This window comes from Schistocerca cancellata, chromosome 1, assembly GCF_023864275.1.
Source record: "Schistocerca cancellata isolate TAMUIC-IGC-003103 chromosome 1, iqSchCanc2.1, whole genome shotgun sequence".
In the NCBI taxonomy this organism is placed as follows: domain Eukaryota; kingdom Metazoa; phylum Arthropoda; class Insecta; order Orthoptera; family Acrididae; genus Schistocerca; species Schistocerca cancellata.
The window spans coordinates 733,177,344-733,198,678 of NC_064626.1; the positions used below are offsets into that span (position 1 = coordinate 733,177,344).

At 39.3% G+C, this 21,335-nt stretch overlaps 1 protein-coding gene across 2 annotated transcripts in view; it reads right to left on the reverse strand.

The window, feature by feature from the left end:
- Positions 1-1,033: 1,033 nt before the first annotated feature.
- The window catches only part of LOC126185370 (SWI/SNF complex subunit SMARCC2), a 78,940-nt gene continuing 58,638 nt past the window's right edge, over positions 1,034-21,335 (reverse strand). For both annotated transcript variants that reach the window (XM_049928124.1, XM_049928123.1), the window contains exons 13-15: positions 5,010-5,167; positions 4,809-4,904; positions 1,034-3,131 (exon numbers count right to left, since the gene is read on the reverse strand). In XM_049928124.1, the coding sequence (XP_049784081.1) occupies positions 2,292-3,131; positions 4,809-4,904; positions 5,010-5,167 (1,094 nt within the window). In that variant the 3' untranslated portion in view covers positions 1,034-2,291. The remainder of the gene's footprint in view (positions 3,132-4,808; positions 4,905-5,009; positions 5,168-21,335) is intronic.

Here is a 21,335-nt window from a genome sequence, read left to right on the forward strand (position 1 = left end):
CATCCTCTCACACTCATTGTGCTCCGTACTCTGCCAATGCACCCAACAGTCCTTTCCCCCTTCTCTGCTTTCCTGCTTCTCATCCTTGCTCCCCCACACCCTCCTAACACTGCAACTGGCAGCCTTGTGTTTCCGGCTTCTAGCCCCTGCACATGCCACCAACCAGCATTCACTTCTCTCCCCCCACCCCATACCCCACCCTTTCCCTATCCCACTCCAGATCACTGCTTTGACGCAGCTGCAACCCAGCTGGAGGTCGCTGTCCTTTTTCATGAGGTGCACTTGCTTTTTTGTGTGTGTGTGTGTGTGTGTGTGCATGCGCGTGTTTGGGCGCTAGCACACGTATGCATGCATGTGTATGTGTTTTTCCTTCCTGAAGAAGGCTTTCGCCAAAAGCTGAATATGTACGGTAACAGTCTTAGTTGCACCTGTCTGCAACTCAACGTGGCATCTCTATGGTTAGTAGCAATCAACCCTTTTCGTAATACTGTTGTTATTTCAACCTGGAGTTTCCATTACAAGATCCCATCCAAATGATAGTGATTTCACTTACTTGAGGTTTGGAGTGTAGCGGCTTAGAAGTATAATTTTTGAGTTCATAGCCACTTAGTTCCATAATTAACTGAAATTGTTCATTATTTTCTTTTTTCTACTTTCAGTCATGTCTGAAAATGCGTAGCTGCCTGTTAAATTATTGAGTTATAATGATGTTAATGTAACTGTTCACTATCTTTCTGTAGTTATTCTTTTCCTTCCTAAAACAGTAAATGTAAATGTTCACTTTTTCTGTTAATATCAAAGCAAAATGACAATAAAAATAATGCTGTTTTGATTAATATAAAGATGATAGCTTTCATTACCATAACCATTGTTTAACGATTTGCTTCTAGATGTTCAGCTGAGTAGTAGTTTCCATTTTATGGAAGCACACCATTAATCAACCACAACCAGGAATTCTGAGAGATGTCTCTTTAAGTCTCAACTCTATGATTAATAGAAATAAAATACAACAAGATTAAGCAGCTTGGCTGCCTTCTAGTAATACATAATTGCTTTTATTTACATAAGACATTGCGCATTTTATACATACAAATAATACGAAAAATCTCATTTATACTATGGAAATGTCTCTACATATGCAGAGTATTTTAACTATGCAGCTTGAACTTCATCCTCATCAGCTGGATCTCAAGATTCATTACATTCAATTCAGATGGATCTATGTTCTACATGTGTTTTAACCATTTCACTCAGATGCGCACATAGGTAAATATATGTGCATACTCAATAAAACACAACAACAGACACACACACACACACACACACACACACACACACACACACACACACAAGGAGAGGGAGATATGTGCTAAACAATTTACAGATTACATTTTCACTACAAAAGTTGTAAAAAAGTTACAGAGATTACTACAGACAGATTACAAAGATTCAGTTGGTAAGAGAAGAGTAACACCTCAGTTACATTGTCATTTGTCTAACAGAGTCAAAATCTAGTTCGCCTCCACAGTTTTGAAAATAAATTAGCAAAAAAGAAAATATATAGGGTCTTGGTGACTGTGAGTTTACATATTTGACATACTTATAAACAAATCATGTGATACACAATGAAAAGAACATACGACATTCAATGGTAGTACACATTTTTAAGAATACTGGTGAGAAAACAAAACATTGACACGGTAAAACATAGCACTGCTGAACATTTACATCCATCAGTCTTCAATAAAGCACGAATTGTGAAGAAGAAAGCAACAGAACAGTCACATTACATAGTTAAAAAACAAATTAGGATTTTGATACTAGCGTTCTCCTGTACTACTGTTAACATCCATCAGTCTTGAATAAAGCACAAACTGTGCAGAAGAAATGAACGGAAGATTCACATTATAGAATCGAAAAACAAATTACCATTTTCCTTTACTACTGTTCAGTTCTGTCCTAATAATTCTGTTCTGTGACAATAATCATAATGTTTGATAGCACACACTCATTTTAGTTTCAAATGTGATTAAATACAAAGCTTAAAAGGACCATCAAAGGCCAGTGATCTTGCACCTATTGTTCTTTGTCTTTCCTTGCCTCATCAGTTAGTTGCAAATACACTTCAAATACACACACCCACAGACAATGAATAATGATTTATGATAAAGCATCTCTACACTATGCATATGACAGTATTTCAAAGAGTACACGATGTATTCATAATCCAATAAGAACTGAAGAAACTGACACAAATTAAGTTCTCAATTGCCAACAATAAAATAGACTGTCTACACAGCCTGCTGCTGTGGCCCAGGAGAAGGTGAGCCGACGGCCTGGGGGTGAACATTCGGCACAGCTGTTGCACTGGCGTGTGGAGGTCCGGCTGTTGCCTGGGGTGAAGGTGGTGTTGGTGTTGTACTGGGTGTCACACCACCCTCACTGGGGTTTCCTCCAGGTGTGGCAGGGGGCGCTGCAGGGGAAGAGTGAACCTGTCCACCCCATCCTCCACTAGGAACACCACTTTCAGCCGCAAGCCGTTGGTGTGCCTGTTGACGAGCACGGAATTCGGCAGCTTTCAATTGTTCCAGGTGGAACTGTTGCCGTTCCGTAATGAGCTGCTGTCGTTGATATTCTAAACCTTCTCTTTCCCTCTCCATTGTCGTCTCAAGCTCCTCGAAATGGCGCAGTTTGATTTCCAACTTCTTCATTTGAGTCTCCACGAGCAGCGCTACCAACGATTTGATCTTGCGCTCCTCGACAGCGGCCAAATGCTTAGCCTTGACTGCGGCAGCTGCCAGTGCCGCAGCTGCGGCAGCCTGCAGCTGGGCGTCCTTCACTAAACGATCGTGTTCCGTTTCTGCCGGCCTCGTCTCACCTTCGCTTCCTTCTTTCTGCTCCCCTTCTTCTTTGATATCAGTTTTGTCATTGGACTTCTCCTCTTCAGTACTTTCCTTTCCATCCCTTTCATCTGATTTCTTTTCAGTTTCAGTACCTTCTGGCTTTTCAGACTCTTTCTTCTGTTTTCCATCAGCATCACATGGTTTCTCCTCTGCTTCTTTATCATCATCTTTCTTTTCCTTCTCCACAACTTCTTCTTCTTTTTCCGGAACAGTACCAGCAATTCCACTCTGCAAAATAAATAAAACTTGCTTCATTTCAGAGTAAGTGCGCTAAAAATGAGCAAAAAGTGAAACGTGATATGCAGATTCAGTTTTTGTGCTGCTTGTTATGACACTGACCAAAAAGTCCTCGTGTACCAAAATTCATGCAAAATCTAATGCTAACTTTCAATATCTAGTTCTTGCTTATATCTGCATCACATGAAATTCCATACATTAAAAGTTTGTCATATTTATAGTCATAAGCAAACTTATGTTTCTGTGACCCATTATGAGTATTTCTCATACTTAAGATGCATAATACTAAAACAATTAGGGAAAAATTAAGCACAAATATAGTTACACAAGCAGGATCAATAACTGGAATATGAAGGCTGAACATTAATGGTATGTATAACCTTCTGCCATCAACATATGCTGATGAACCAAAAGATTATGAATATCTACTTAATAACAAATTGGTCCACCTCTGGAGTGTAATACAGCAGTGATTCTCTGTGGTGCAGATTCAACAAATTCTTAGACAATTACAAGAGGTATGCAGCACCAGGTAGCTACGTACACACCACACAATTCCTGAAAATTAGGAGTCGGTGGCTAGTGGACAATGATTTGGCACCCAATACAATCCCAAACCTGTACCTCTGGGTTCAGATCAGGTGAATTTGGTGACCGAGACATCACCACGAGTTCACTATCATACTCTTCAAACCGCTATAGCACGGTTCTGGCCTTGTGAAATGGACATTCAGCCTGCTGTAAGATGCCATCGATATAGAGAAAGACACAATGCATGACAGTATGCAGGCAATCCACAATACTGTTCATACACTCTAATAACTGTCCTGGTGTCTTTGATTACTACAACGGATCCCATGGAACTCCAAGTAATGTCCCCAATAATACAATATTGCCCCTACTGGCCTGTGTACATGACTATGTGAATGTTTCCAATATCCGTGACCACGGAACTAGTATAACGAGAAAGTTATCCATCTGATCACACAACATATTTTCACAGTTCCAGAGTCCAATCTCTACAATCCAGTGCAATCTTAACTGACAATGTTGTTAGGCAAACATAGGGGTCACCTTCTACTGAGCCCCAAGTCCAACAGCATGCACTGAGCATGTGCTCCTAAACACTTTTACTCCACCATCGGAGCTGCCACAGATTGATTCATGTCCTGTTTTATAGTGCGGGCAAGCCTCCAACCTTCACATTCTGTGATTAGGCAAAGATTTTTATAATCTTGTCACTTACTTCTGGTTTCACTATTCTTCGAACACTTACCAAAGTTGCTCAAAGCAGTAGCACACAAACAGCTAACCAGCTTTATCACATCCAAGATGCTTATTCCCAGGTTCCAGGACACAATCATCTGCTCTTTGTCATAGTTGCTATGTCAGTTTCCCCATATGCTGCCTAAATCATCACTAGAATGACTCTCCATATGTGTCTGCTTCCCCTATATGCTTTCTTACTGTATAGACTTTTCTTACAGTGTAATGTGCCCACAATGCCAACCATATAACATTCAGTCTCAGGGTGGACAGTGGTCTTGGTGTACATCGGCATGTGTAGTAAAAATGCAGATCTACTGTTCTGGATCAGTAGGGCAACACAACACAATACCCAATGAGAATCAAAGTAACTAAAAAAACATTGAAGGTGTATTAACAAACCTGTGCTAATCCTGCAGAGGGATCAAATTTGCCTTCAGTGGATGAGGCTTCAACATTCTTGACATGAGCATCCATTAGAGCAGCAGGAACCTCATCCTGGAAACAGGAATGTCAGTTTCCACATGAAGTATCAGGAATACACTATTTAGTAACAATCATGATTTGGAGTGGCAAGGGGGAAAAACAACAAAAAACCCTCACCTTGATACTTGCAAATTCTTCCATTGCTGCCTTTGCTGCAGATGCTGCAACCCTTGGATCAACTACAGAAGCTAAAAATGCTACTGTTGACATAATTGGATTACCAGCTTTGCTGAATGGAATTGGCTGATATGCTAATGGGCCCAATGCTCCACCACCTGTAACATTACATTTGTGATTAAGCAAATTTTAAATAGACAATTTTAAGAGTGGTTGCATAATAAAGAAACAACTAGTTTCTATTTACTTTCCTTTTTTTTTAATTACAACTGCTAGTTTAACAGTCAGAGGGTGACAGACACATCTACACCATTTTAAATGCACTTAATATAAGCTCCATTTTTCCAAGGTTTGCACTCTAACAGCAAACAGATCAAAGCACCAAATAATTCATAACAATTTGTACTATGTATAATTTCATTCTAAGGTAACACTTTATTTGTCTGATTTTCTTTGGGATCTTTGTTTCTGAAACTCACAGAACATGTTTGGATTTAGCATGGTTCTGCATTGATAGCACACCTAGTTTTCTAACTATAAAGTAATTTCCGATTTTATCTGTTACCTTTTACCTATTCAAGATTTTGCAATTGCTTAGGTCTTTTGGCAATGGAGCCCAACACAATGGTGCATGTAATAACTTAGGGACTACCATCAGCTTATGAAATATAATTTGCATTCTTATCCCCTTTGCTAATGAGTGGAGATATATGATACAGTCTCCCAAGCTCCACAAGTTATACTGCTGCAAACACTGCCAGTGGCATTGCTTTCTACCATAACAAGATACTTTAGGTCAAGCAGAATCAAAGCTTAGACTGCAATATACTATATAGCCTCGGGCTGTAAATTCGGTATGCTTATTCCAGCCAGATGGCATTTGGATGCCACAAGAGAGTCAGTCTTACTGTGACTATGGCAACACAACTGTTTATGAATTAGGCACTGGCTGTGGCTGGCCTTGTTCATGTATTCTGTTCTGTCACTTGACTATGGTTAGTGTTGGCATACTCTTATCAGTGCCTCAAGAATATTCTGTCTTGTATTTAATAAATTATGTTATACACACAACAGTACAATCTGAATCTTTTTTCTTGCTTCCCCTTCATAAGGTATTGCAATAGTGTCACATTTCCTCTAATCTGATCTATTTGTCTTCCTTTTAAGCTTTATGTCACACCCAACACAATGGAAATGTTGCACTTGCTCCAGTTTTATTCAGATGATATTTGATCAAAGAATATCATAACTTTAGTTTTATTTGTTGAAATTCTTAAATTATAATTTGAGATTATTCGACATTGTTTGTACAATTCCATTTGCAGTCTATCTTTATTTTGATTCATTAATACTTATCTGTTTTAAAAAAAGCAGGCAAAAATTCGCCTGACACTTTCTAAAAAGACAGTTTCCGTTCCTTCTAAACCAGGAAACTGATCTCTCCCTCCTCCCAATAGTACACAAAACATGTCAGAAAATGGCTGCAGAAACAACGGAAAAAGCATGCCAATTTAAAAGAATACAAAATCTCCAAGACTGACAAAATTTTTCGAAGGCTCAAAATTTAATGTGGACTTCAGTGGAAGATGCTTTTAATAGTTTCCAAAACAAAATTCTGCTACAAAATCTAGCAAAAAAATCGAAAGAGATCCTGGCCATATATAAAGTAACCAGCAGCAGGCCACAGCAATACCTTCAATGTGAGGCAGCAATGGTAGTGTTACTGATAACAGTACCACTAAAGCAAAGTTAATAAATACCATTTTCTGAAATTCCTTCACCAAAGAGGATGAAGTAAATATTCTGAAGATGAAGTAAATATTCCAGGATTCGAATCCAAATTTGCTGTCCACATGAGTAACTTAGAAGTACATATCTTTGGTGTAGCATAGCAACTCAAATCATTTAATACAGGCAAGTCTTCTGGTCCAGATTGCACACCATTTAGATTCCTTTAAGACTATGCTGATATAATAGCTCTGTACTTAGCAATCATATATAAGAGCTCACTCAATGAAAGATCCATACCTAAAGGCTGGAAAGTTGCAACAGTCACACCACTGCTCGCGAAAGGAAATAGGAGTATCCACTAAATTACAGACCCATATAAATACATTAAATTAAAGCCCCTTCCACTGATGTGGATTTGCAGTAGGATTTTGGACTATATGCTGTTTCAAACATTATGAATTACCTTGAGGTAAATAATATACTAACACATAGCCATCACGGGTTCAGAAAACACAGCTAGCTCTTTATTCTCAGGAAGTAATGAGTGCTAACAACAGGGTATCTTAAACTGATTTCAAATTTCTACATTTCCAGAGTCCTGAAGGCTTCTGATACCATTCTTCACAAGCAGCTTCTAACTAAACTGGGTGCCTATGGAGTATCATGTCAGTTGTGCAACTGGAGTCATGATTTCTTGTCAGAAATGTCATGTTGTTGTTGTTGTGGTCTTCAGTCCTAAGACTGGTTTGATGCAGTTCTCCATGCTACTCTATCCTGTGTAAGCTTCTTCATCTCCCAGTACCTACTGCCGCCTACATCTTTCTGAATCTGCTTAGTGTATTCATCTCTTTGTCTCCCTCTACGATTTTTACCCTCCACACTGCCCTCCAGTACTAAATTGGTGACCCCTTGATGCCTCAGAACATGTCCTACCAACCCATCCCTTCTTCTAGTCAAGTTGTGCCGCAAACTCCTCTTCTCCCCAATTCTATTCAATACCTCCTCATTATTTATGTAATCTACCCATCTAATCTTAAGCATTCTTCTGTAGCACCACATTTCAAAAGCTTCTATTCTCTTCTTGTCCAAACTATTTATCGTCCATGTTTCACTTCCATACATGGCTACACTCCATACAAATACTTTCAAAAACGACTTCCTGACACTTAAATCTATACTCGATGTTAACAAATTTATCTTCTTCAGAAACGCTTTCCTTGCCATTGCCAGTCTACATTTTATATCCTCTCTACTTCGACCATCATCAGTTATTTTGCTCCCCAAATAGCAAAACTCCTTTACTACTTTAAGTGTCTCATTTCCTAATCTAATTCCCTCAGCATCACCCGACTTAATTCGACTACATTCCATTATCCTCGTTTCGCTTTTGTTGATGTTCATCTTATACCCTCCTTTCAAGACACTGTCCATTCCGTTCAACTGCTCTTCCAAGTCCTTTGCTGTCTCTGACAGAATTACAACGTCATCAGCGAACCTCGAAGTTTTTATTTCTTCTCCATGGATTTTAATACCTACTCCGAATTGTTCTTTTGTTTCCTTTACTTCTTGCTCAATCCGGGGAGAGGTTACAACCCTGTCTCACTCCCTTCCCAACCACTGCTTCTCTTTCATGTCCCTCGACTCTTATAACTGCCATCTGCTTTCTGTACAAATTGTAAATAGCCTTTCGCTCCCTGTATTTTACCCCTGCCACCTACAGAATTTGAAAAAGTATTCCAGTCAATATTGTCAAAAGCTTTCTCTAAGTCTACAAATGCTAGAAACGTAGGTTTGCCTTTCCTTAATCTTTCTTCTAAGATAAGTCGTAGGGTCAGTATTGCCTCACATGTTCCAACATTTTACGGAATCCAAACTGATTTTCCTCGAGGTCAGCTTCTACCAGAATTCGCATTAGTATTTTGCAGCTGTGACTTATTAAACTGATAGTTCGGTAATTTTTTACATCTGTCAACACCTGCTTTATTTGGGATTGGAATTATTATATTCTTCTTGAAGTCTGAGGGAATTTCGCCTGTCTCATACATCTTGCTCACCAGATGGTAGAGTTCTGTCAGGACTGGCTCTCCCAAGGCTGTCAGTAGTTCTAATGGAATGCTCACCAGATGGTAGAGTTCTGTCAGGACTGGCTCTCCCAAGGCTGTCAGTAGTTCTAATGGAATGTTGTCCACTCCCGAGGCCTTGTTTCAACTCAGGTCTTTCAGTGCTCTGTCAAACTCTTCACACAGTATCACATCTCCCATTTCATCTTCATCTTCATCTTCATCTACATCCTCTTCCATTTCCATAATATTGTCCTCAAGTACATCATCCTTGTATAGACCCTCTATATACTTCTTCCACCTTTCTGCTTTCCCTTCTTTGCTTAGAACTGGGTTTCCACCTGAGCTCTTGATATTCATACAAGTGGTTCTCTTTTCTCCAAAGGTCTCTCTAATTTTCCCGTAGGCATTATCTATCTTACCCCTCATGACGTAAACCTCTAGCCATCCCTGCTTAGCCATTATGCACTTCCTGTCAATCTCATTTTTGAGACGTTTGTATTCCTTTTTGTCTGCTTCATTTACTGTGTTTTTGTATTTTCTCCTTTCATCAATTAAATTCAGTATCTCTCCTGTTACCCATGGATTTCTACTAGCCCTCGTCTTTTTACCTACTTGATCCTCTGCTGCCTTCACTATTTCATCCCTCAAAGCTACCCATTCTTCTTCTACTGCATTTCTTTCCCCCATTCCTGTCAACTGTTCTCTTATGCTCTCCGTGAAACACTGTACAACCTCTGGTTCTTTCAGTTTATCCAGGTCCCATCTCCTTAAAGTCCCACATTTTTGCAGTTTCTTCAGTTTTAATCTAAGTTCATAACCAATAGATTGTGGTCAGAGTCCACATCTGCCTGTGGAAATGTCTTACAATTTAAAACCTGGTCCCTAAATCTCTGTCTTACCATTATATAATCTATCTGAAGCTTTCTAGTATCTCCAGGGTTCTTCCATGTATACAACCTTCTTTCATGATTCTTGAACCAAGTGTTAGCTATCAGAAATGTCATGGTTCACAGTAATTAACAGACTGTCACCGATTAAAATGGGTGTGATATGTCGTGTTCCTCAAGGAAATCATATATTCACTCTGTTGTTCCTAATAAATGATTTAGGAGACAATCTCAGCAGTCATCTTAGACTGCTCACAAATGCTGCTGTCATTTACAGTCAAGGTCAAAACCAAATGCAAAATCATTTAAGGTAGAAATGTATATGGTGTGAAAAGTGGCAGTGGACCCTAAATTATGGAAAGAGTGAGGTTATCCACATGAGTACTAAAAGCAATCCACTGAATTTCAGTTATACAGTAAATCACACAAAGCTAAGAGATTTCAGTTAACCTAAATAGTTAGGTAAGATAAGATAATTTTATTGTCATGAGGCCATTATAGAAACAGAAAAAAATTTTTTATACAGCGTTATCATTACATTAGTATGGGATGTCAGTGGTTACCTTAGGTTGTGTGTCACAGTAAAAAATAGTCTTAATTCATGAATGGCCTTGGCAAGCCATTTATTTAATCTGTGGAAACTTATTAAATAGTTTGACCTACTTGCTCATAGCTACTGACTGTCTTTGATAGTCTATGGTAACAATACCAGAGACGGAAAGTTGCTACTCACCATATAGCAGAGAAGCTGAGTCATGATAGGCACAATACTCAAATCCTTAGGCCCACCCCAGAACCTCTCCCCAGAGTCCATCTCTCTACTTACCCCTACCACTCCCCACACTCCCACCTTCTACATGCTTCCTGAAGTCCATAAACCCAACCACCCAGGACGCCCCATTGTGGCCGGTTACTGTGCCCCCACTGAGAGAATCTCTGCTCTTGTAGACCAACACCTTCAACCTATTACCTGGAACCTATCCTCCTATATAAAAGATACCGACCACTTCCTCAACCAACTCTCCACAGTTCCTTTCCCTTTACCACACGGCCCCTGCCCGTCACTATTGATGCCACCTCCCTGTACACTAACATTCCTAATGCCCACAGCCTTACTGTTATCAAACACTACCTTTCCAGACGCCCTATGGATTCCAAACCAACAACCTCCTTCCTAGTCTCCATGACCAACTACATCCTCACCCACAATTATTTGTCCTTTGAAGGCATTACCTACAAACAAATCTGCGGTACAGCTATGAGCACCCACATGGCACCATCCTATGCTAACCTATTCATTGCCCACCTAGAGGAATCCTTCCTAAAAACCCAGAATCCTAAACCCCTCACCTGGTTCAGATTCGTTGATGACATCTTTGCTATCTGGATTGAAGGTGAGGGCACCTTATTCACATTCCTCCAGAACTTGAACAACTTCTCTCCCATTTGCTCCACCTGGTCCTACTCAACCCAACAAGTCACCTTCCTAGGTGTTGACCTCCACCTCAGAGATGGCTCCATCAGTACCTCCGCCCATATCAAACCTACTAACCTATAGCAATACCTCCACTTCGACAGCTGCCACCCATTCCGTACCAAGAAGTCCCTTCCATACACCCTAGCCACCCGTGGTCATCGCATCTGCAGTGACGAGCAGTCACTCTCTAAATATACTGAGGGGCTCACTGAAGCCTTCACTGACTGTAATTATCCTCCCATCCTTGTACAAAAACAAATCTCCCGTGCTTTATCTTTCCAGTCTCCCACCACCTCCCAAAGTCCCACAGTCCGGCCACAGAGGAGCATTCCCCTCATAACTCAGTACTATCTGGGACTGGAGCAACTGAATTACATTCTCTACCAGGGTTTCAATTACCTCTCGCCGTGCCCTGAAATGAGAAATGTCCTACCCACTATCCTTCCCACCCCTCCTAGTGTGGTATTCCACCGTCCACCAAAGCTACACAATATACTCGTCCATCCTTACACAACCCCTGCTCCCAATCCCTTACCTCATGGCTCATACCCCTGTAATAGACCTAGATGGAAGACCTGTCTCATACATCCTCCTACCACCACCTGCTCCTGTCCGGTCTCTAACATCACCTATCCCATCAAAGGCAGGGCTACCTGTGAAACCAGTCATGTGATTTACAAGCTAAGCTGCAACCACTGTGCTGCATTCTATGTAGGCATGACAACCAACAAGCTGTCTGTCCGCATGAACGACCACCGACAAATTATGGCCAAAAAACAAGTGGACCACCCTGTTGCTGAACACGCTGCCAAATATGATACCCCTCATCTCAATGATTGCTTCACAGCCTGTGCCATATGGATCCTTCCCACCAACACCAGCTTTTCTGAACTGCGCATGTGGGAACTTTCCCTGCAATACATCCTACGTTCCCATAACCCTCCTGGCCTTAACCTTCGTTAGTCACTGTCCTCACCCATCCAACCCCCTCCCTGTTTCCATTCCAGCACTACACAGCTGTAATTTCACCGCCACACCCAGTCTTTTAATTTCTTTCTATTTTTATTTCTCTCCTTTCCACTACTTACCCCCTCCTCCATCTGCACCTTTTTTCCTACCCTCCGTCTAAACTGCAACACTTCACTGTCCGCCACTCCCACCATACTATCGATCCCCCTCCCTGCCCTAGCCTCCTCCTCATCTCCACCCAGTCGCCATTCCCATCATGCACTGGTGCTGCTGCTTGCAGTGTAGTTTAAGTTCTCTGAGACTGCAGACGTGTGTGCAAGTTGTGTTTGCGTGAGTGTTTGTGTGCGTGTGTGTATGTGTGTCTACTGCTGACAAAGGCCTTAATGGCCAAAAGCTATGAGTGTGTGAATCTTTTTATTGTTCCTATTGCGACTCAGCATCTCTGCTATATGGTGAGTAGCAACTTTCCTTCTCTGGTACTGTTACATTCCATCCTGGATTTTCCATTGTTTTATTGTCTATGGTAAGACGTACATATGGACTTATTTTTTCTTGTGTTGTGACCATGAATATTATTTCTACTTTTTACTTCATGCAGATTCTTTTTTGTACAAATTAACACTTTTGTCTATACAGATATACAGTCATTATTTTACGTCCAGAGAACAAGTGCTTACAATGTGCTTTATGTTGAGAACATGTAATGATTATGATTGCTTTCTCCCACAGAAATAATATGTTTTGAACATGGCTCAAATTTCCTCAGAGAGTAAGTCCATATGACATAATACTTTGGAAACATGCAAAATAAGATGTTTTAACATAGGCTGCTGGTATGCATTTCATAAGAAATCTTAGTAAGTAAATTACTCTAGGCAATTTAACACTAATGTATTTTATGTGTTGCTCACAGGACAAGTTGACATCTAAGTATACCTTCACAAACTTTATATAACTAAGATCATGAATAGGACTTTTGTCATGGTTCTGCCTTTTTCCTAGTAACTGACGAGGGGATTATTCCTTGGGGGAGGGGTTGGAAAAAAAAAATAATTAGTGGTCACGTTACCAGCTGGCTGTCGTTTTGATTCGGTGTGTAATGATGGATCCAGGTTTCACCAACAGTCACAAATTGGTGCAAAAAGTCTTAAAAATTATTATTAAACGTTGTTATACATTGTGCTGAAATGTTGTGCCATATGCACTTTTGGTCGACCATGAGCAATTGCAGCACCCATCTCGCACACAACTTCCTCATAGCCAATTCTCCGTGGAGGATATTATACACTTGCTCAACTGAGATGGCTAGTCACAGCACACTATCAAATTTTTGTTCTGTGGTTTTGCACATTACCATTTCACAGATTTTGTCAATGATTTCCCTTCTGGTGAACTCACTAAGACAGCCGGAAAGTGCTTTGTCTTTGACGCTTGTCCGACCATGTTTAAATTCATTAATCCAAAAGTAAATTGTCTTCAAGACAGTGCAGAACCTGCATCAACTTCATCCAATTCTGCTTTGATTTGTACAACTGTCCAACACATCTAATGAAACTGTATAATAACAACACAAAACTCTATTTTCTCAATTTTCTATCACAGTTGACATACTAATCAATTTTGACGACTGTCGATAATGAATTGTACACTGTAAATTGTTGAAATTCTTTATACTATCCTTGGAATAATTAAGCTTACCACCCATGAAGGTGCAACAAAATGTTCCATTCTTTCACGGAAATTTATTAGACTTGTCAAACAACCCTCATAACAGTCTCTCAGAAAAATGTGAAGTATATACTTATATTTCATTAATAACTTTGGTAGCTCAAGCAGCATTAGCTTCATACAAATAGCAAGTATTTGCTAACAGAACTGTTTTATTTTTAAGCTTTCATGGACTAAATTAAACTCTTAGATTTTAATATCATTACATAATTTCTGCATTATATTTCAGTCCTTAAATTCTGACAATGTTGACTCTACTCCAAGGACATCTTAAGCCTGGTTAATACTAAGTGAACAAACATCAAGGTAAATGCGTAATCTCAATGTTTGCAAGTGTTTGTGTGATGACATTCTCATTCTGTGTTCTCTTCCATTCACTACTGTGTTATGCATAGAGAAACACACACCAAGTAATACGATAGAATGGCAGAGAGCACTAACGAACTGCTCACTTGGGCCTGGTTTCCACAGAGGGTGGTGTTAACAACAGTGGACGAGTGTGAAAAAACATTTGGTCACGTTCAGTACACATTTGCTGTGTTTGCTCATGTTCACCTACTTGTCAGCCTTTTTTGCGAAATATCATCAAAGGAAGCTCGCGTCCTCTCCACTTAGGCACTAGTGTCTTCTGCTCTTTTGTGTGCCAACACCTTTATGGTGACCATTTGTGATTAATGCTCTGCTCTTAAATTTCCTCCTCAAGCATATTGATGAACCAGAGAAAAGCATCAACTGATTTATATGCAAAGTTCTGGAGTAATGCTAAAGAAGGCTGGAGCTGCAATTCAGGTTTCAAGTGTACCTTGATACATTTCACGATTACATAAAAATTCAGACACCTACATACTTATTTTCTTACTTCTTTCTGTTTCCTTTTTCAAAACCAGCAGACACAATGATCTTATTCAGTATCTAATATTTACAGAGTTGGCACAAGTTTCCCTGAGTGAAAGTCCCTGATATTTCCCCAATTTCAAGATAATTTTTACTATTTTTCCCTGTCAAATTTTGACATCTCAAGGATAAGTTAAAACGTAAATTGAAAGTGTGTCTTTGCAGCTACGGTACAGCAAACAATAGTGCAGACGAGGAAATATCTAACGAAAACTTGCAAGCAGATGATGTTTCCTGATATGAGCAAGAATATTATTTACTAATATCAGCATCTTTTGTAATGAACTATTTTTAGATGGAGAAAGCAAGCCAAATGGTATATGTTTTTCATTTAGACTACTGATGTTATTTTATTTCATTAAAAAAAACCTTTGGTGACAAAAATATGGATTCCCTTGGAGTCACAAGACAGATTTAAAATACCGTCAGTGATTTCAGAAATAACCTCAGAAAAAAGTAGGTCTCTTGAAAGAAGGGTATAATGTGGGGAAGATTTGTGTAAACCTACACTGTAAGTGACTGCAATACATGTTGGTTCTACTAAGTTAATTACTGCCGGTTATTACCCACTGTGCTATATCTGTTATTTTACAGGTACTTTATGATTTTTATTTTGAGAAATCTATGATTACATAGTGTACAAACTGTCAGCGACTGACACAATTTTCTTCTTCTTATGCTCCATACTTTATAACATATAAACTACTTTTGAAGTTCAAAAATGTGCTTGAACGAATAAAGTGTCTATAAAATGCCACACTGTACAACATTCTTGTGATGAGGCAATCACAATTCCTGAAATTCATCACCCATGGTCTCTGGCATGCAGTTGAGCACCACTATCCTGGATCCTTGGATAAACCATAAAAACCTGCTGCTTTATGCCACACACTAATAGACCTGGCCAGCAAGGAGATTGGGGAGACTAGATTCGACAAGCAGGACCTGCACATTAGTGGAAATCGAATGTCTTCAGAGCAGCAGGCATGATCCATTACAGATACCCGCAGAAACAGCCTGCAGTTTTGGCCTGTTGTGGAAATCCACTCATGTGACTAGCTATTCAAGACAACATGTTGATGAAATGAGACTACAGTCATCAATCCACGCAACAAATAACTTGTTCAAATACTCTAAGAATCAATAGTAATGAGAACAGGTAGCAACTCACCATAAAGATGATTGTTGAGCTGCAGAGGGGCATGTAGAAAAGACAATTTAACACTCTCACAACTTAATTTTCAGCCACAGCTTTTTTCAGAAAATGAGAGCGCACACACATCCATACAATCACTCAGACACAACTCATGCACACATGACCGCCATCTCCGGCCGCTGCTTCTACAGTCTCTGACAATCAGATCCAAACAAATCACTCCTCATGCCTATCTGCCTCTTGTCGGCAGCTGCTAGGCTAGTGGTAAAAAGTGGTGGTAGCACTGATCACAAGCTGAGAGGAGTGGTAGGAAGGAGAGAAGCAGTAGTAATGAGGGAGTAGGGAAGCAGTTCACGTACTCAGCTGCATCTTGCCAACAATGACGCATGACACCTCAGTAAACAAACCATTTCATCTACTGAGACAAAAACAAGATTTTTCCAGTCCCCCCCCCCCCCCCGGCGTGTTTGAAATTCCCTGATTTCCCTGATGTGTTTGAAATTCCCTGATTTCCAGAATCTGTGGCAACACTGACTTACATTGACACTGTAACTAATGCTGTTATCATGCGAAACATATGTGAGGATTTAAAAAAGACTCATGCACTGACAGTTCCATACAAACTTTGTTATGTATATAGACAGTTCATCCATTCCAGGATTCAAGAATTGTGACCATTTTTGCCTGTTACTGAAATTAATACTGGCAAGATAATGGTCACAGGGATTCCAAGATTTTCAACAGTATTTTAATTTCAATAATATAAATGTGACAAAGTCATGGAGGAGGCAGGCAACCATTAGTATAATAAGCAGTTCTCCATCAGGCTGACTAGGTCGCAATAGTAAAAGTCAAATATCAGGCAAGGAATTAATTTACTGGTCATATGACACGTTTTAGAATTTATCCATCATCAGACATCCATGAATGATTATTGCACGTTAGTCTGCGAATGTTTGTTTCACACAGAACTTACAACACCTTCGCTACATGCAATAATCGTCTCTTGATGTCTCATGATGGATAAATTCCGAAACACTTCATATGAACAATAAAATCATTCCTTGCCTGGTGTTTGACTTAAACCATTGCAACCCAGTCAGCCTGAATGCAGAAGTAGTGATTACTTTAGTTTCAACTTTGAAGTCAGTTAACAAATGACAAAAGAAATATTTTTTTGTGTGATGTAATTACAAGTAATAATTTTCAGATTTTTTCTTTACTTTTACTGTGAAACCTTGTGCTTCTTGCCAAATTTCATGATTCTACGCCAACGGGAAGTACCCTGTAGGTTTTGATGAGTGACAAAAACCATCGACAGCCTCAATCACATAATATGTCTCTTTATTTAAGACAACCAATTCTGACAGACTTTGCTGTCATTTTCCAGTCTGTAACAAAGGGCATCTAAATGGAATGTCTCACATAACATGACTTAAGATGTAATATTTGAGACAAAAGTTTTAGTTTGGCATTACAAAAACTGGAAGTTAAGAACTGTGCACTTACATACCTTAAAAATCTGTAGAAACTGTAAATAAGGGAATATTTTATGCGATCTATGCTGTGGAGGTTTTTTTTTTTTTTTTTTTTTTTTTAAGTGAATAAAACCGATCGCTCCTTCAGTACTCTTAAAATGAGAAAATTCAATTTGATGAGTGAATTTGCGAATATCAAAATATGTGACCTAAATAGTCATATCTTTTGATTATGTTGATGAAGCAGCTCACCCTACAAGGATTCCATTTTACTAACTGAGGTATGGAACTCTAAAAGTATGCAGTGTTTAGTAGAGTTGGTATGCTATGCTCATCCTCTCATGTTCTCTCCTATGGAAATGCTTGTTGTTCCCTCCTGTGTAAATGCTTGTTCACAGGTCAAACGGTGGTAATCACTGGCAAATAATCTGAATTCTCTTTCACCTGTGTTCACTTCAATGTGCTGCATAGTAAATGAGGTGTTATACTAGTTTACTCACGTTCACTACCACTTGCTTTTGTATGACCAGGCTTTGGAATGCGGAAATTATATCATATGATGATTTTTACTTAGCTGAGGACTACAATCATTATATGCTTTTAAAATGAAATCATTGTCCCAACTAGACTGTAAGTTTTTACTATTCATTTATTTTACATTGCGATTTCACATGTGGACTTACTTTCAAGTGCAAGGTCACAACTAAGTATTGCTCCATAAATTGTGTTGTTAATGAAATATTATCACATTATGCCTTGCCCTTTTATACATGTTTTATAGGTTTCAGTTACCTTGCACTTGAAAATGACTCTAAACCCGAAATTGTAATAGTGAAATAAATAAACATAAAATGGCAACAATAATTTCATTTAAAAGTATCATGAGGCTTCTGTGGAAGAGCGCTGTCGCTGCACTGTACCAACATGTAAGTTTTAAAATTTGGACAGTATCGAGTGCTTAGCGCTCTTTTATTAGTTCTCACTAGAATGGCTGGCAGAAAAGTAGAGTCCTATAGGTCACGGCTGTTGCCTGCTGCCAGCAGGGGCTGTGGGCTGTGATTCGCCCGCCTCTCAGCTTTGTTGCCATGTAGGTACCATTAGCAGTGCGGTAGGTCAGAGCAGCTAAAAGCTCAATGTTACCACGCTATATCGAGTGCTCACGTCTGATCTCAGTGTCTTATTGTCTTTAGAAAGGTGCTTTGACGTGTGTTCAGTGGTGAATAACAATGCAGGAGCAACAGCCTACTTGTAGTACTTCTCCGATCGGTGTGCGTAAAGGGCGGAAAGACATTCGTAAGCAATTGAAAATTATCATATCGAATGTACTCAAGTTTTTTACTGATCTGGCCGACAATGAAGAAGCAGAGAATAACTTAAATTTTGCACAAATTCATAAACTTACTACTAAAGTGTGTGGTGTCTCCAAGTCAACTGTAGGTCGTATTAGCAAATCTGTCTCATTAGCAAAATCTCCAGACATGAATGAATGTTACGATTCTCCAAGAAAGGGATACGAACATGAACGGAAATCAACTGACTTTGACAATTTTAACAAAGAGCTCGTGCGTAGAACTGTACTTAGATATTACGACAGATGAGAGTATCCAATGGCTAAAAAAAGAGAGGCTGACCTCAGTGAAAAAATTAATTACTCGGGCTCAGAGACCTCCGTTCTTTGTCTTCTCCGCTCCCTTGGTTTCCGATTCAAGAAGTGTAATGACGGACAGAAATTCTTAATGGGATGCAGAGACATTGCAGCAGCAAGAGCGAAGTTTTTGCGTACAATGCACTTCTTGTATGCTGAAGACACCTAGCCCGTAGTGTACTTGGATGAAAGTTGGTTTCACAGAACCACACCAATAAGTATATATGGCAAGACTCCAAAGGAAACGGCAATTTAAAAGTGCCTACCGGTTGAGGGACTGATTAATTATCGTTCACGCTGGTTCATTAACCACAGGCTTCATGACAGAGGCCAAACTTGTTTTTCGTGGTGGGAAAAGTTCTTGCCAATCTGATTACCATTCGGAAATGAATGGAGAAGTTTTTAAGAACTGGTTTATTCGACTGTTGTCTGTGCTAGAAGAAGGGTCAATTATCGTGATGGACAACACCAGTTACCACTCCATTCAGATTGAAAAGCTCCCACATTCAAATTGGAGCAAAGCAGATATTATGGAGGGGTTAAAGAGAAATAATGTTTCATTATCAGCCAAAAAGACTTATGAATTAGATCGACTGGCAAGCGAAATGGGACACTAAGTGGTATGTCTACCACTGTATCACTGCCAGTATAATCCCATTGTTGATATGGACCCAAGTAAAGCGAGAAGTAGCGAAAAGAAATACTGCTTTCAAACTTGCTGATGTTGAGAAGCTAACACACGAAGCTCTTGATAAAGTTATTCAGCAGGACTGGGAGAGGTGAGTAAAACACACAGAAGCATTGCAAGGAACCAATTTCTTGAACCAGGGCTTAAGAGACACCATAGTGGAATCTGTGATGATGCACCTGGCTGAAACAAGCGACAGTGAATCTGAAGACACGGAGCCAGAAGATCCTTCAGTTCAGGTAAGCGCCGTCTCACAATTGGTGGCAATTAGTTTACTCGACAGTAACTGTCAATTAAAATAAGATTGTCAATTTTGCATTAATTAACAACAGTTTTTCCTAAAAACCTGTATCAAATTTCTTTACATCCAGATATAATCTTACTGCATTTGGTTTACTTGTTCATTCAAAATTTAACTCCTTTTTTTCATAGGAGGATTTATTGGCTGTTTCATAGTAAGGGTAATGCAGTTCAGAAAATGACAAAACGTTGTGGTGCTTCTGTATCGACTGTATATATAAACAGTGCAGTAACATCAGAACAGCCCCAGCACCTATTCTGATTCTCCAAGAAGAGCATAGAAATCTATGATATTTCACGACATTTACAAAAAGCTAGAACATAGAATTCTATTACTTTAGTATGACAGAGAATACTATCAGATAAGCTAGAGAAATACAGGGAGACATCTGTGATAAAACTGATTATTCTGGCCAGTCACTTCAACGTACTGTCTTCTCCGCCCACTTGGTTTTTAATTCAGAAACTGTAATGATGGACAAAATTTATAACACAAGACAGGGACACTGTAGTAGTAAGAACGAGGTTTCTGTGAACCAAGCATGTATTGCATGCTGAGAATAATACACTTACAGAAAATTTACATAAAAGTTGGGTTTCACAAAACCTTCCGAACAAATATTTTGCTCGACTTCAGTGAAAATATTGGCTTCAAAATAAGTACAATTACTTTTGCGTAGCTTATACTGGCATTTTGAGTGACGGATGCAATGACGAAGGATATGTATTAGCGGCCAGAAAAATATTTTCAGGGAGCCGGGAATATTCTCGGTCGTATTAAAGCGAGTAGTCAGAACAAAACTCTTGGCGACAGCCTACAATGACTCGCGCATGCTGCGCATGGAATATCACGGAAGTAATTTGCCTCTGCACGTGACATGATACAATAATAATGTCTGAAATGTTACCAAAAATAATTTTGTACTTTTCTTAACAACTTTCTCATGGGACGTTCCTTTGCAGTTCCACAAAACGAAAATTCATCAGCGACTAAATTTTTCGTTATGCAGTCAGCACAGTTTCACACCTCTTATATTATTTTATTTTTTATCTCAGAATACTTTTATGTTTCTGAAATAAGAGATGCAGCATATGCATCTGTAAACACATCACATTAGTGATTCTGTTACTATCACAGGTGGAAGTAAAAAATTATTTTCCTTCAAAATTTCTTGTAACATTTAGTTTCCATTTTTTTCCTAGCAGCTCGTGAGAGTACTTCATATATCCTAGACTAAAAATAGAGTTGCCCAATATTTTTTAAAAAATTTTTATGAACATTTGAAATTATCACTATTAAAAAAAACTGG